This window comes from Eretmochelys imbricata, chromosome 11, assembly GCF_965152235.1.
Source record: "Eretmochelys imbricata isolate rEreImb1 chromosome 11, rEreImb1.hap1, whole genome shotgun sequence".
Taxonomy (NCBI): Eukaryota; Metazoa; Chordata; order Testudines; family Cheloniidae; genus Eretmochelys; species Eretmochelys imbricata.
In genome coordinates this window covers 69,899,416-69,917,077 of record NC_135582.1, presented here as the reverse complement: position 1 = coordinate 69,917,077, position 17,662 = coordinate 69,899,416, and the positions used below count along the sequence as shown (strand labels likewise).

The 17,662-nt window shown below is 42.5% G+C and overlaps 1 protein-coding gene across 1 annotated transcript in view; it reads right to left on the bottom strand.

Annotated features, from left to right (window-relative positions):
* The window catches only part of COL6A3 (collagen type VI alpha 3 chain), an 87,480-nt gene that overhangs the window by 55,979 nt on the left and 13,839 nt on the right, over positions 1-17,662 (bottom strand). Inside the window, exons 4-11 of the mRNA XM_077829481.1 lie at positions 16,495-17,097; positions 12,626-13,222; positions 11,116-11,682; positions 8,752-9,375; positions 6,609-7,208; positions 5,336-5,938; positions 2,638-3,237; positions 163-509 (exon numbers count right to left, since the gene is read on the bottom strand). Of these exons, the coding sequence (XP_077685607.1) occupies positions 163-509; positions 2,638-3,237; positions 5,336-5,938; positions 6,609-7,208; positions 8,752-9,375; positions 11,116-11,682; positions 12,626-13,222; positions 16,495-17,097 (4,541 nt within the window). The remainder of the gene's footprint in view (positions 1-162; positions 510-2,637; positions 3,238-5,335; positions 5,939-6,608; positions 7,209-8,751; positions 9,376-11,115; positions 11,683-12,625; positions 13,223-16,494; positions 17,098-17,662) is intronic.

Here is a 17,662-nt window from a genome sequence, read left to right as displayed (position 1 = left end):
CTCGCAACATTTCAGTGGGGCAATTTCCTACCTGGTGTAAACTGGCAGAGCTAAGTTCACTTCTATGGAGTTGTGCTTGTTTAAACCAGTAGAGAATCTTGCCCAGTGTGTTTCTGTTTCCAAGAACATAGAAAAACCTCTATGAGGAGAACCGAGACTTACTTTCACGCTGTCGGCAGGAGCTGTTCTGAATTTGTCCTGGTAAGATCTCAGCGTCTGTGGCGTCAGAACATATGGACCACGGTTGCGCATGTCTTGGAACTTCTCAAACAATTCCGGCTGGTACTCGGAAAAGTCAAATCCTTCAATGGCTCCAGTTGGTGTTTGCGCCATGATTGCCACTCGCACAGTTGGCTGCTGGTTGCCAGTACAGCTGATCCTCTGCATCTGGGTAATTCGTTTCAGAATGATCTCTACCTTGGACTCCAATGCTCTCTGAGAATTAAATATATTTTGCCCGGGTCCAACATCTGAGACATCAAACCCAAGTATCACATCCAGTTTGCATTCTGGGGAGGAAAAATGTGTAGAGTCATTCAGACACAGAGTAAGCAGTGGGGGGAAGTTATTTCACTAGGAGGGTGGTGAAGCACTGGAATGGGTTACCTAGGGTGGTGGTGGAATCTCCTTCCTTAGATATTTTTAAGATCAGGCTTGACAAAGCCCTGGCTGGGATGATTTAATTGGGGATTAGTCCTGCTTTGAGCAGGGGTTTGGACTAGATGACCTCCTGAGGTCTCTTCCAAACCTAATCTTCTATGATTCTTCTATGATTCTATAATTGCTTCAGAACAGAGCAGGTACCGAACTCTGTTTATTTTTTTAAAATTGAGTCGCTACTTATCCATCTGTTGAATATTATCTGAATCCTAGATTGTGAGCTCTTTGGGCAAGCGACAATCTTTGTGCTATTTGTTTGGACAACAGCAAGTACAATAAGGCCTTGATCCTGGTTTGGATCCCTAACTACTACTTATAATAAGAACAATGAATAAAAAGTGGTTATATTGGGGAAAAGGCCTATGTTTTTCTCAGTGTAGCTATTGTTTAGAATTTGACTTAATCTATTAAAAAACAAATAGGAAATGAATCCGCTAATAAATAAATGTGTCATAGATTGCATGGGGAAATATCTTGTTTTGCCTCTGTGAAAGCCTGTCCATCCTTTAACAGTGGGCAAGTGTTTTCTCCTTTCATTTGTTACAATTTCCCATTTGTCGTCCAAAACTAGAGTTTCATTTTATCTTGATTTGCACAGAATTACAAGTCTTGCATTATTTGAGGAGAGAATTAGTACAAAGATTTAATATGAGACGCAAAAAGTCGAGTGGTTTAAGCAGGGCATTGGGAGCCAGGACTCCTGGGTTCTATTCCCAGTTTAGTGGCCAAACAGTTTTGTATCATTTGGCGTGGCAGGTAGACTCTGTTAGCTACAGTTTTATCATCTGTGCTTTATCTACTTCACAGGAATGATGTGAGCCGTAATCGATCTCTGTGAAGTGTTTTGAGATCCTTCAATGAAAAATGCAATGATCAGTGCAAAATGTTATTCTTATCTGTATCATGGGCATGTCTAACTTTTCCCCAGCGGGGACCACATCTTAATAGAGAGATCATCACACAGTCTTCCCTCCCCTCCCAGTCCATCCACAGGACCCCTACCAGTCTGGATCCCCTTTCCATTCATGCAAGAACCCTGCAGAAACACCAGGTTCACCCTCCTTTTTGCCAGTTTCTTCTGCGTGCATCCTGGCATGTCTGCAGCCGTGCAATCAGCTGGAAATGAGGAGGAGCAAGCATCATGTGACCTGGGCTATCTACAGAATGACCCACTAGTTGTATGGTACTTTCTTTTGTGGATGTCTGGAGCCAAACAAAGTCCATCACTCTGAGGATGGACCAATGAAATAGATCCTACAATATGACAATGTGCCCTGAAAGTTAAGGGCAGACCATGACAAAAGGGGTAAATCTCACTAATCTTCTCCCCACAATCCTTAATCCTCCAACGTATATAGTTATACCCAGTTCTGGTTTAAAGGCAAAATCCACGGTGAGGCCACCTGTCAAGCTGGAATTCACTGGCATAACATGCATACTAATCTTGGGCAGTTAGTTTTCAGTTTATCACTTAGTAAGCCTTTGGTCATGAAAACTAATTAAGACAGTAAAAAGGAGCTAGTCAGATCAGATAACACTTAAATCCACAGGGCAATATTAGATCATTTAGTAACTGTTTTGTTTGAGGTGGAGATACTATCGTTGTCAACACATGATCAACCAACCCTGAGTGCAGGGGACTGGACTAGATGACCTCTCGAGGTCCCTAGGAATGCCTGTTGGGATTGTTATTTGACACATATTGCAGTATCACCCCACGTGTTCTAGGCGCTCCAGAGATGCATAGGAAGGCATGGTTTTAGTGCCAAAGAGCTTCCCACCTAGGGAAGAGTTTACAGGCTAGGGCCAAGACCATGCAGGGCTGAGCCCACTCGCTAGAATGTGCCAGATCCAGGCTTAAGAAAGCCTGGCAACAGGAATACAACGATGCTCTTGGAGGAGTCTGTTTAAAGCAAACGAAGTGCTCCAAGAGGAGAACTATACACGGAATAATATTTTTACCACAGGGGTACTTGCCTCGGGATTCACCCACTCCGGGGCACAGTTGCTCTTCCATAACAGCATCGAGAGTAATCAACACTTGTTCGTTCAGTTCCGACAGTTCCTGGGCTGTCGCCACCCTGAAAGCAGTGGCACTATCACTGGACAGCTTGCTCACCTCATCCAGGTCAATGTTTTTCACGCCAACGGCAAACACCTTGACCCCTGCGTTTGTCAGGGCCAAGGCTGCTGTCTGTCCCTCGTCCAAAGGCTCGCCTCCGGTCACAATAAAAGCAACTTGGGGGACCCTGTCCTCCCCCCTGCTCCCAGCCTCTTTCACAAAGTGCTTTGCCTGGATGTGTTTGATGCCTTCTCCTGTATTAGCCACTCTGCCCCCTCTATAGACTACTCTGTTGATAGCACGTAAGATCTGGTCTTTGGTGGTATAGTCCTTGAGAAAAAATTCATCCGTCACGTCAGAGTTGTACTGGGCCAATCCCACTTTAATGGATTTATCCTCTGAATAGAGAGCATCGATTATGGAATATACAAATTGGATAACTTGCTGGAAGTTCTCTCTCCCTAAATTGATGGAGCTGTCCAGCAAAAACACGATGTCGACTTCCTTTTTACCATCTGAAACAGTTAAAAAGAAGGTGGGTATTAAATGCTTTGTGGCGCCCAGAATATTGTCTCAAACAGTAGAGGGAAACGGACCATTCTTAAATTGTCGGCAAAGGCGACGTGCTGCGCGTAGAAATAATTCTGCGTTTCCTTTAGAAAAATGTCTTGCCTTGGAAAATACGGTGAGCAGTAAGACTACAGCTAATTCAGAATGAGTCAGGGAAGGCCAAGCCATTGAAAAGTGAATTGATGCCTCCTTCTTTGGGTGGCCAATCTTAAAGGAGCCCGACTTTCAGTGAGCAGGCGGCTGCCGCGTTTTCAAAAAGTCAGACCCATTTAAGATGTCTCTTCTTTTGCTAGCACCCAAATTCACTAGTCACTTTTTCAAATCTTGGCCAGAATATACAAACTGACACAAACCCCAGCTCACACCTCACCTTTTTGGGGATTCATATTAGCACCTGAAGTCCAAAGTCTCCCTTGTCCCCAACTCCGCTCTGGCCCCTGCTCTGCACCTGTGTGGCTAGCCTGCTAAATCCATAGCCGAATCGGTCAGTCTGTGCTGGGAAAATGTCCTAAAGCACCAATGAACTAGAAAAGCCCTCTGAAATGTGAGATTTGAAGAAACTAGCCAGCAAAGCAGGTTCTGCAAGATTTATTGAGACCACATTTTGGATTTGGCAAAATATCAACCAGAGATGACTTCTTGGGAGAAAAGAGACCAAAGCAACAGGAAGGAGAAGAGAATCAATATGCTTTGGCTTGAGGCAACCATTTAGGGTGACAGATTATATGCAGAGAATACAAAAGGCACAGTTCAGGGTCATTGAAAGAGACAATGATGGTTACATGGAGAAAAGGAGTGTCTGTATTTCAAAAGCTTTGGAGGAGCACCAAAAGATTATGAAGAACCAAAGAACCAAACATTAAGAGCTTTGTCCATCAAGGTTCCAGATTAGGGTACCATTGGGTGTAATTCATTACTGGGTGCCAGTGAAAAATCAAACAAGGAAAATGCTGAGCAAGCAAATGATAAAAACAGTGATTCACACACAACATGCAAGCACTCCAGGGTGAAGCCAGTGCAGAGAACAGGATAGATTGGGGGGAGGCAGGGAACAGAATTCCAAATGCCAAATCTAAGTGCAAAACTTCTATTATTTTAGCAAAATGCCTGCTTCTATTTTAAGACGAGGAGAACTCCTAAATATAGTCTTGATCCAAGGCTCTTGGAAGTCTGTGGAAATCTTTCCACTGACTTCAGTGGACTTTGGAGCAGGCCCCATGTGAAGTAATGATATGTTTCACTCCCACTTCCATCTCATCTTTATGTTTCTTCAGCAACACAAGCAGTTTTGTGACTGCTGAGAAGAAAGGGGCCGTAAAACATAATATTTATGATAGAGTCATGAAGTTTAAGGTCAGAGAGGACCCCCAGATCATCTAGTCTGGCCTCCTGTATAGCACAGGCCAACAACATCACCCAGCACCCACACACTAAACCTAGCAACCAAAATGAGACCAAAGTACGACAGCCCATAGGAGACTAGACTTTATGTGCCATGGGCAGAGAACAGAAGGGACCAAGGTGCACCAGTGCCTGAGGCCCCCACAATGTCAGGGAAATGATTAAGTGAGACATACACAGATAATCATGGAAAGTGACCCGCACCCCACACGCTGCAGAGGAAGGAGGAAACCCCCCCAAGGTCACTGCCAATCTGACCTGAAGGAAAATTCCTTCCCGACCCTCATACAGCAATCAGTGAGACCATAACCTTGTGAGCAAGAGGCAGCCAGCCATGCCCCTAAGAGAGAGAATGCTCAGTGCCACCTCAGAGCATGGGCCCACCCCGCCCAAATGTTATGCTATGTAATATGTTATTTATTTTTATGAGGAACATATTTCCGTCTTATTCACATTCTAAATTCTACCGTTTTCCAAGTTCTGCAAGGTCCTTTCGGCGAGTATTCTTTAGTGAAATGCAAGCACAGGAATAAGGACTAAAATACATTAATTCTGAACAGCTTTACAAATTACGATCATTTTATCCCATGTTGCATCCCAAAGGTTTCCCCTAGTGTATACCAACATGAATAAAAGACTGACCAGGAACTGGAATTGTAGGAGGTATGGATGTAGACTCTTGAGGTTCTTTTAATGATTCGATGAATCTCTTTTCAACGGTTGGGAGTTCTGTAAAATCTCTGATTATGAATGCAAGTCTAGGATCATTGATAATTCTCTGTAACTGAGTGCTGTCTGCATTCCTTGCTCCTACACCCTGGACTTTAACCCCAGTGGATGCAATCAAAGCAGAAGGTCTAGTCACATCATCCTGGGACCTCCCTCCAAGGAGGAGGACTAAATGCTGGGGGACCCTGTCTTCTATTCTGCTCCCTGCAGACTTAACAAAGTAATTCTTCACAACATAGTCCAGTGCTGCTCCAACGTTCAGTGGGGACCCTCCTCTGAGCCTCAGGCGGCGTATGGCTTGCAGAACGGCATCTTTGGTCTTGTGTTGTTTTAAAAGGAACTCCGGGAAAACAGTATTGCTGAATTGGGCCACACCAATTCTCACTTTGTTTGGCCCAACGTCCAGCTGCTGAACAATTCTGATGATGAAATCCCGAATGTGTGCAAGACCGTCGGTCCTGACGCTGTCAGAGCTGTCGATGAGGAAGATGATGTCCTTCTCATTGCCGTCCAATTCTGCAGAACAAAAACGTCAAGGAGAGAGGAAAATTACTGACATGAAAAACCTCCTTGCTTGAGCTTTGCTGTAAGGTTTCTGAGCAATCCCTTCCCAAGGATAACACAACACATAGGATCTCTGATGAAGCTCCATTCACCTGAAAAATATGCTTTGTTTTTAAGGGGGAATGCTAAAATGTGCTATCTATTAAAGTGAAAACCCACTCTTTAGGCATGAGAATTGGAGTTGGTTTCTTTTGGGGGGGTGGGTGTTTTTTGTTTGCCTCTTTTTGGCTTTACCAGTCAGTTTAAATTTACATCCAAAATTATAATCATATATCACCCCAAATCCTAATCGCCTGTAATCTGATTTTTATTTTTTTTGCATTCATTTCCTTAAATGTTCCTAACCGCATTTGGCCCCAGATTTATGCTTATTTTAACTAGAAAACTCTTCAAAGGGCTGCAGATAAGGTAAGCAATATCACTTTTGCCCAGAAAACCTTAGCCCTCAATATCTCCATGAAATCTCTAATGAATCTCCATTCTCCTGACCGTGCAATGTGCTGTATTTCTTTTTAAGGGGAAAATCATTTGTTGGCAGGGAAAGAATGGAAAGTTATTTGCACTTTTAGCAATATCTACATTAACAGCAACACAAAGGCACCGAGTGATCAGACAATATTACCTGAAGGGACTTTTATGTCTTCCAGGAGCCTTTCTATCTGTTCTAAAGTCAATGTTCTAATAGGAGTCAGGAGCTTCTGATCTAGGCTGGGTAGTTCCTGGAAGCTTCTCACTGAGAATATATATTCAGGGCTGAGAGAAATCTTTGTCAGCTCCTCAGGATCCACATTCTTTCCGATAGTCAGAGGTGCGACACCAGTTACTTTGATTTGGAAGGCAGGGTCCTCTACCTCATCAGCAGATGGGCGGGAATAAAGTAATATTAAAAACTGAGGGACACCTTCCTCTATGCGACTTCCAGAAGGTCTTGTAAAGATATTCTTCAACACATACTCCAGGGCAGCTCCTACGTTAACCCTTTGGCCTAATTTGGGCTTTAATCTTCTTATAGCACTCAGCACTTCATCTTTGCTGGAGTAAGCATTGAGAAGAAACTCGACCTTGGGATCATCACTGAACTGGATCACAGCAACCCGGGTGGCATCGAAACCCACATCCAGGGAGCTCACTAGCCGTTCAATCAAGCCACGGATGAAATTGAACTCAGCGGTAACAAACTGGGAGCCATCAATGAGAAACACAACATCCTTCTTGCTGCTCACTGTCAAAAGAGAAAGAGTTCAGATGATGCACATATGCCCAAGAGTTGCATTGGTAAATGATCTAAAGGGCAAAAGTTGAAGGCACCCACAGATGTGCAATTATACATCATCATTTTGGGGGGCAACAGCAAGCAGCACCAGGCTGAAATCAGCTGTCCAATGAAATCTATGTGTAGGATTAAATAGCGTGGAAATCTAGTCTGCAGACCTCATACACAACTCTGACTTACAACATTTGGAATCCAAGCGAGGGTAGACCCTGCAAGCCACATTCTGTCCCACATTCACACAATCTCACTTTAATACAGCCACTAATTTAAAAAAATAGGTATCACGATTTCATTTAGTGCACAGAGGGGAGAGTGTCAGAGCTCTCTCTTGGCCATGTCAGGGAACAGAAGCATTAAAGCCCCTTTGCTCCCCTGTTCAGATTGCAACCCTGGCCATGTGGGGAGAAACAATGGTTGCTCTCCTGATATGAGTCCTCTGAGTGAAGACCAGGGAGGGGGCTGAGAAGGCAGGGAGTCAGAGGAGCCCTGGCTCCGCACCTAATCCCTATTCACTGGCCAGACTAGCTTGCCACACACATGAGGTCGTAGACATGAGGATTATCTCTGAGCCACAGGTCCTTCTCTGGTCTTTTCCCAGAGAGGTGCAGTCCCATGCTACCCCTTACACAAGGCAGATTGCAAGGTGACCATCTAGACATGGAGAAAGTGAGTTCAGTGATACCCCACTCTCTTTTGCGTCACTAGATTGCTCTACACTTGCCATCTGAGAGTTATTTTTCCTGTTGCTGTTATTTCCTAAAAGAAGGTTTGCTTCCTGATGATGAGCTTTTCTACCCGGTTTCAGGTCAGAGCAAAGTTCCGTGCCTGAATTATAAATGTCTGAAAAATCTAGATAGGAATCTGCATTTACATGAAAATGTCAGTTTCTTATCTAAATGATCTAGTTTTCTTTTGGGGAAGGGGGGGCAGAAATTATCTGGTCACTAAGTTATTGATTAATATATCACCTCATTTATTTATTGTAAGATAGCCTGCATTGACTTCAGTGGACTGAGTAGACATAGCGGTCTGCCCACATGGACCACAGGGTAGAACTGGGGCCTATAGAATCATAGAATATCAGGGTTGGAAGGGACCTCAGGAGGTCATCTAGTCCAACCCCCTGCTCAAAGCAGGACCAATCCCCAATTTTTGCCACAGATCCCTAAATGGCCCCCTCAAGGATTGAACTCACAACCCTGGGTTTAGCAGGCCAATGCGCAAACCACTGAGCTATCCCTCCTGTCCTATAGAGGTATTTGAATGACTGGCAGGAATTACACAGATCCTTACAAACCCAGGTACAAATGGGCAAATAGAGGATAAATTGGCAGGGAGATGAGGTTGGTTTTGGAACCTTAATTGTGAATGCCTTGCCTTTCCCTCTCTGCATCACAACCATAATGTTATTTAAACATCAGTTTTTTTTCTCTGAATATTACTCGTATGCGAGGTGCTCTGCAGACACAACAGCCAAAAAACACCTTCTCACCTGGACTGGGTGTTGGCAATTCGAAATCCGGAGTTAGCTGTTTAATTTGTTGCCTGGTAAGCTGAGTGACTCGCTCTGAGATGACCTGCTGTACGGTATCCAGTTGATTGAAGTCGGGGATGGCAACAGCAAAGTCTGGGATGTAAGAGATGGTCTGCAGCTCCGTGATATCGGCATTTCCAATTCCAATGCCTAAAGGCACCATGCCTCCGGTCTTCAGGGCCACCGAGGGCCTTCTCACATCATCTCTAGATTTGCCAGATGTCAGCAGAATCAATAGCTGAGGGACACCTTCAGCTATTCTGCTGCCAGCTGGGCTGGTGAACACATTCTTTATGACATAGTCCAGGGCTGCACCTGTATTAAGAGGAGCCCCTCCCATAACGGACAGGCCCTGGATGGCACTGATCACATCTGATTTATCAGAGTAGGAGTTCAGAAGGAACTTGGGTTGTATGACGTTGCTATATTGCACCACGGCAACACGAACCCTGTCAGAACTGACATCCAGTCTCTCGACCACTCTTTGCACAAAGGCCCTCAGTGCAGGAAAACCACTTCTGGCACCATCTGAGCCATCAATCAGAAACACCACATCCTTCTTCTGACTTTCGTCAGCTGTTTATGGAGACAATGAGGGGAGGGGAAGATAAGTCAGATTCTCGGTGTAAAGTAGACATCCTCTGTATAAAATGATTTGCAGAGAGAGGAGAGGCTTGGGATCTTAGGTCATGTATCACAGATGCTGATCCTGTTTCTTTATAGTTTCCCTTTAGCCAGGCAGTCAAAGGCTCTTGACTAATGGACAGATGGATGGAAATCCAGTGAAAACCCTGCGACATCATGTGCTGGGTGATACCTTCTTAGTCAGGAGGGGCTCTATACTCTTTAGTGGAGGCATCAGCCTTCAGCAAGGGAGGACGAATGGACTATGTAATCAGGGGCCATTTTCTCCTAAAGCGATCAAGGGTCTCTAGGGAGTGGAGCACATTAGCACCAGTTGACTATTCCACATAGAGTGCTCTAGAGAGGGGTGGAAGATGGAGGAGAGACAGAGGGGAAAAAACGTCCCTGAGGATCATTCTAACCTAGAGAAAAGTAATGCTGCACATACACAAATTCCACAGCTGATTGGACAACGGTGAAAGTATTTTTGTGACAATAGTTCAGCTGGCTCAAGCCAGCAGGATTGAAAAGTGAACTAAAATAAAAATGAAAAATTTTCAATCATTTTTGTGAAAAAAGTAGTTGAACATTTTTAAAAGATAAAAAAATTTGATCCGTTCTACTACCGAACAAACTCAGACCAAACTTCAGAACCCTGCTGCAGGCCAACCAGTAAGCACTCATTGCCTGTCAAAGACCGGATAAGGTTCATCTGGCTAGAACCTTCATGGAGGCTTCATGTTAAGTATGTTGCATTTTCCATGTCTCCATCTGCTGGTGCGAGGCCATAATACCCATTGTCTTTGTTGGCAAAGCAGGGATGTTTCACCAAAAAAGGCACAGATGATGTCTGTATGATACCATGCTGTTTAGAATTTTGATGATTGAATTGTTACCCTTTTGTTATCCTTTATTCTAGTTATGTCATTTTAATTTCCTCCTGTTATAATTGCAACTGATTCAATAGCATTTAATTTACTGGTTGATATCTGGGAGCAACATATAAAAGCTCTTTGTGTTTCATTCAAGAAGAAAGATAAACAAATGAACCTAGGATGGCAAGCAATAGATTTATGCACTGGATTGTCAATTCTGCCATACTCCTCTTTCCTCACACCACTTTCAAGAAAAACAAAATCAGTCTGGAAGAGAAATAGAGACAACCATGCCCTAATTTGCTCCTTGTAGCCCTAATCCAGCAAAGCACTTAAATCTACTCCTACTGACAGTCTCTTCAGAGAAGAGACTGTCCATTACACCATATTTGCACAGTGCTTAGCACAATGGGGCTGCAGTCTCTGTTGTGGCCTGCAGATTATACTTTATAAATATAAATCATAAACCATAAGGTAGACTTTTTACTTCAATGAGACTGTTTGTGCCCAAAGGAAAGCATGCACTGAAGTGCTTTACTGGGTCAGAGCCTGAATGAAGGAAAACCAACATAGACTACCACTTGCTACATAATTATTTTAAACCTCAGTCGTACTGGGTCTGAGCCAAAACATACTGAAGTCAATGGGAGACTTTTCACCAGCTCCAGTGAGCTTTGGATCAGGCCCAGGATCCATTGTTTTGTATGTAGTTTTAATTTATGATTTATAATTTATAATTTTTGCAACATTTTTTTTAGTCCTCTGAAACAAATTTGATACGTTTCAACATTATAAAAACAAAAGAAATGGTGGCTTTCCATACCTGGTCGTTGAATTTCTATGGTTTTCAATAAGTTCACTATCTTCGGTTGTATGTCTCCAATTCTAGGAAGGGAATCGACTTTTAGAATGAACTCTGGAGCATAAACTATCCTTTCTAGTTCTCTGAGATCGGCATTCTTGGCTGCGATAATAAAAACGACAACACCAATTCCTTTCAGGGCCTCTGCTGGTTGTTCCACGTTGTCAGTAGATCTCCCAGCAGAAAGCAGAACCAAGAACTGAGGAACGCTTTCTTCAATCCTGCTTCCAGCACTCTTCACAAACAGATTCTTCATTGCATAATCCAGTGCAGCCCCCATGTTCAGTTGTTTCCCAGTTTTTATCTTCATTCGTTTCACTTTCTGGAGTATTTCCTGCTTGGATGGGAGTTCATCAAAGGTGAACTCCACCTGGACGTCGTCGCTGTACTGAGCTACAGAGACTCGGATGGCATCCGGCTTCACATTGAGCTCAGAAATAGTTCTGTGCACAAAGTCCCGGACAACAGGGAACTGCCCCAATAGGTTGGCTGAGCCATCAATCATGAATAAAATATCTTGCTTACTCTCTAGAACAAACAGAGAGAAAAAGAAAACAAGATGTTAAAACCTTTTTATGGTTCATCATGGAAACTTTTCTTTTAAGGAGCCGGATATTTAAAATGATTGAGTGATTTTCATTAACTGAAGTATCTAAATGGAAAGGGACACTTAACCTATTTCACTTTGGTCACCTTTTAATTTCATTGACTTTCCAAAGCAAAGTGGAGCATCTGTTATCTATTTGTCAAATTCCTCTTAATTTTCTCATTTCCAAACGAAATAATCTTAATCTTTTTAATAGCCCCTTCTGAACGGAGCCACAATAAAAGAACTCTGGGGGAAATATTTATATATATCAGGTTAACGTTAAACATGACACAAATATTTTTGGAAATAATGTCAGAGACTTTCATTAACTTTTAACTCACTATCAAGAATAAATTCTATCCTCCTCTACACCTGGACCAGCCCGTTTATTTCAGTGGGGTTGCAACTGAGGGTCGACTCTAGCCTTTTATGTTTGGGGTTTGCTTTTGCCTTGGTTGATCTTTGCTGTTCTGCACTATATTAATCTCTCCATTTCATTTTTTGTGGGGAGCAGTAACCACTCCCTACATGTGAGCTGGTCCATTCAAACACCTATCATAGGCACTAATGTATCCCAAGTGGTCAGGATACAAAGGCTACGGGGACAATTGGGCAGGATATTTGGTACGGTGGTCATAGACCCATTCTGAGCTCCATTTCAGTGCTGACTCAGCAAGGCACTTGAGCAGTTGCTGAACTTTAAGCATGTTAGTGGTGACTTCAGTGGGTCAATGGGTCTACCCACATAAAATTAAATAAAGGGTTAATGCTTTGCTGGACCAGGGCCTTGGACAAATAAGAAGTTGTGCAACATTCAAAGTAAACAATCAAAAGAAACAAGACCAACTTAATACAGTCAACATGAAGAAAGGTAGATATTACCTGAAGGGGCAAGTGGAACTTCTTCCACACCTCCACTAACATATGTTGTTAAAGGATTAATTAACTCCTGTGGTAAAGCTGCCAGAGAACTGAAATCATCCACAAAATACACCATTCTTGGATTAAATGCCATCTGCTCAAGTTCTGCCTTATCAGCATTTCTAACTCCAACACAAAACGTCAGCACTCCAGCCCGAGCTAATGCATTGGACGCTTGTATGACTGCGTCAGCAGACTGCCCTGCTACAAGCAGGACCAGGACCTGTGGAACTTGTTCATCTATTCTGCTCCCACCAGCTTCAATGAAGTGATTCGTAAGGACAAAGTCTAGTGCCGAGCCAGTATTCAGCACTGATCCCCCTCTAGGAAACAACTGCCTCAGGCGAGTAATGATCTCTGCCTTGGTTGGGAATGAGTTTAAAAAGAATTCAGTTGTAGGAGTGTCACTAAACTGTACTAGGCCAACGCGTACATTGTCATTTCCAACATCAAGGTCGTTAACTAGGCTCACAACAAAGTCGCGTACAAATGGGAAGTAGGCATTTCCAACGTTGAGTGATCCATCCAAAAGAAAGATGATATCCCTTTTGCTTTGAACTGCAGTGGAGCACAGAAAATAATGTGAGACATCATAGAAAACATACCAGTATTTGTCATGTGTGCATACAGTATGCACTGTACACACATGTATACCTTGTTAGAGAGAAGGGGGGAGTAGGAGAGAGAGAGAGAAGTGAAGAGAGAGTTTCCAAGAGAGTAACAGCACAAAGATTATGTGAAGTTATTGGATGTTTTGTTTTTGACTTGTGCTGCAAACAGTATTTGAATGGCTACTGTTTAGAAATGGAGCCTCGTCCTTGTCTGCTGCATAGAAAATGCATATTATTACTAATGCCAATCAGAATGGTTATGTATTCTGTAGTTACTCTGGGTCAGAACCTCAGCTGCTGTAAACTGGTTTCATTGACTTTAATAGAGAAACGCTAATGTACACCAGATAAGAATCTGACTCTCTGCAGTTAGTCTCCATTTACACTGGTGTGAGATAATATTTAATTAAAACTTTGGGGCTTCTATTAACACCTTATAGAAAATATGAGCTCAGTAGTCTGTAAAATACACTGTGATCTGAATCATGGTCAAATATAGTGAAACCAGTACCAGAGACCGCCCTTATGAGACAATCTCCCATTCCAAGTGACTGTCCCCAAAGCATAGTGAGCCAGATTCTGCTCTCAGTGTAAATCTGAGGTAACTCCAGACTCTAGTAAATCTGAGGTAACGCCAGGCTCTGGTACTAGAGCACCTGTCTTAAGTAACCAGTTTCGGCTGGTATTTTGAGTGGTCACCTTAAATATCTTTCACTGTATGTTGTGTTTTTAAGTAGGTGTTACTCGTGGCTGTATTGGGGTGACTATGTAAGGTGCTTGTGTATCTCCACCCTCCTTAGCTGCAGAACGGCAGATTTGCATTTTGCTGTCAGTGACTGAGAGGAACTTCCGTCTTTGGGGATGCACTGCCTGATCCTGCACCCCTTGCTTAGGTCCCAATTCCGCCCCTCGTATTGATGTTGCATAGTACCTGGCCCAGCCATGGTCCCCTGCAGCATGGAGAAAGGTGGCATCAGACCCACAGCGCCAGCTCAATCCCACTAGAGGATTCGCCCTACATCAGCATTAGGGCCTTTTTGCTCTGGAGAGATGCAGCAAACGGCAGGATCTGGGCCAAAATGTCACAGCTTTAAAATAGTATCTCAGCCCCTTAGATAGTGCTAAATCCCACTGGAACACTTAGGGTAAAATACTGGCCCTGTTGACGTTAATGGCAAAGCTCCCATTGACTTCCATAGGGTTGGGATTTCACCCTTGGAATCTCCCTTTTCCAGTTCCCGCTTCTAGTCCTTAAAAGGTCCTGTGATATCAGACTTTAAAATCATAAACATCCCTATCTGCTGAAAAGCTGCCGTTGCTTCCGGAACAAATCTGGGCCTCTACCTGGGATCAGTTTGGGGGGAAATTCCACTTTTAGGGGGATGCAGGAGCCAACTTTTCTCTTGTAGTTTGGTTTAAAAAACTAATTTCTCGTGTTTGAAGCTGCTGAGGGGTTTGAAATGTTAGGGGAAGTCCCCGGGAGATAGACTAGTGGGCTGGAGACGTGGTCCTATGTTTGAGATAAACTGCATAGGAATGCAACAGATTTATCACTTGCCAATGCAATTTATAGCATGCCTCTGCAATTGATCGTATGGATGCCAACTCCACATACATATATAGGCATGTATGTAGATAGATTCCTCTATTCTTTCTATAGGGCCCTAGTAACAGGGCATTAAAAATCAAAAGGGCAAAATTGGTCCCTTTGGAATGAAATGATTTCTGCCAAATCATATAGATTAAGTTGCTCTTCTCTGTTCTCATCTGTGGTCATCATTCAAGGCCTTGATGCGAGCTAATATCCTTAGATAATCTACCAGAGTGTCATACTCAGTAATACTATTTGTAATGGGCTGTTGCAAGGGAACATTTACTTGCATATAGTGTTTCTTTATGGCTTTGTTTATTACAGAGACAGAGAGACAAAGAGGGAAGCTACATTTATAAGTTTTAAAGAAGAAAAAGTTTAAGGACATTTTTACTTGGCGTTTTGAAATAAAAATGTCAGGGTTGACATGTAGCCATGCAAAACTGTATTAGCAGGAAACACATTTTGAAAAAGCTTGTTAAATGATAGATTCTTTTCCCGTGATATTCATCTTAATTAAGGACCAGTGCAGGCAAACTGATTTATAAAATGGCAACTCTCCGTAGGGAGCAGTCATTGTGTTTTGAAAGGATTCTTAAAACCATACAGGTTTTCTGCACCCTGGGTTATCATTTTAGTAACTTGAAGAAACTAGAAAATGATACAGTCGTGATCGAATTTCACTTCAGTCAATGGGAATCTCTCTAGTGACCTTAATGGGAACTGAAGGGGGGCCTTAATTGTCTCATGTTTTCATGACATGGGACTGAAATGTGAGTTTAGAACATGACCCTCTGTATTTTATTATAAGAATCCAGCCTCACACTTGTCCACTGGTGAAAAGTCCTGAGGAGAACCTTAGTACAAAATCTTTAGGCAGAAAAATCATCTATTGAAATACATGGGAAACTGGTTCAGATGCCATTACTCAGGTTACTGTGTAAGGGTCTCATCCAAAGCCTATAGAAGTCAATGGAAAGAAACCGTTGACTTCAATGGGCTTTGGGTCACACTCTAAATGGACACAACCAATTCTACACTAGTTTTATACTCAGTTAGTTTTATAGATAGGTGGATAATGAGAATTTTTTCTGCACATTTGAATTTGAAAGTGAATTAGAAGTCCTCAATGTTCACAAACTTTTCAGGGTCACTTTCTCTGAACGTATGAATGGTCAAGCTTTATCATCAAACGTACAGTACTTTCAAATAGAATTATTAAGCTTGCATGATCGATCGAATATCCACTGAAAGCAAATTTCAAATTGTATATTTGATTGTAGTATTCAAAATTTGCTCGATGGTGATTAGTAACACAAATCATCTCATCAGAGATCAGAAACAATACCATGTGACTTACATAATTAACCAGAATAGCATGAATTTTGAAGTTAAGGTTCTAAATATTTACGACAAATATGTGGGAAGGGCAAATTTACAAAGACCTCAAGTAACAAATGCATTAAAGAATTTAACAATCTGTTCATGAACATTCTGCAAATGGAAAAGAGGCAACATTTAACTGAACTAAATATCCATTATGGACAATTCATTCATCTCTACTAGGTACAAAATAAGAAGTGAGAACTATGTCAGCTACATCTCCTTTGATAAATGTGTATGGTTACCTGGTGGTATTTCTTGAATAACTACTTCTCCAGAGAGTGTTCTTATAGGTGTCAGCACTTCAGGGAGAATGCCTTGCAAAGCTGGGGTACTGAAGCTAGCTGAAGAGAACGCAAAGTTTGCTTCCTGGGCAATTGCTTGAAGTTCCGACTGAACTGCGTTTTTGGACCCGATGGTGAGAACCACAATTCCATTCCGTTTAATCTCTGCTGCTGGTTGGGAAACATCATCTGTGGACTTACCACCAGTAATGAGCACCAGCATGGGCAGAACACCTTCGTCACTCCTGTACCCTGCAGAACTGGTGAAGAAGTTTTTCCTAACAAAGTCCAATGCCAAACCTGTATTGAGTGTCGTACCACCGATTAACTTCAATTTCCTTACAGCACTGATGACCTCTTTTTTATTCTGACTGGCACTAAAATAGAACTCTGGTTTCACAGTATCTGCATATTGTGCCACAGCGACTTGGATAAGGTCTGGTCCAATTTCCAGCCTTTGGATGATTTTGGCAATGAAATCACGGATTGCACCAAACTGGGAAGGTCCCAATGCAGTTGTGCCATCTACCAGGAAGACTATGTCCTTCTTGTTCACTTCAACAACTGCAATTAACAATATACATATATATTGTCAGTGGAAGTGCTCAATCAACAGTGCTTATCAATGCAACATCAAGAATTGAACGGGCTACATGACTTCTTGTTTGCTTGAAGTAAGTGTTACTGTTATTTTACATGCCTCTTATGGGTACTTTGGTTTTGTGCCATGAACTTCACCTTTACAGTGCTTCCTTTCAGAATATTTTCCCCTTTTCTAGTGTGGGATTACATTGAATTCCACTATAAAATATGATTTATTATAACAATGTCTCTTTCTAAATCATGGGGAAAAGTTAGAAAATGTCAAAGGCTAATCATAATAACACTGGAAATTTCATAGGGTATTCTAGCACAGAAAAAAAACACACAAATGAAAAATCTTCATACTCTTCAACGGGCTAGAACATCAGTTGACATAAACTGGTGTATTCCTATTGGCTTCAGCGGAGGCATGCTAATTTACATCATCTAGTCCCATGTGTCTCAAAATGATTATGCTCACAAAAGCAATTAAGTAAAGAACAGTTCCCACTTATTGCACATACCTGTTCCCTGTGTGTCTTCATGT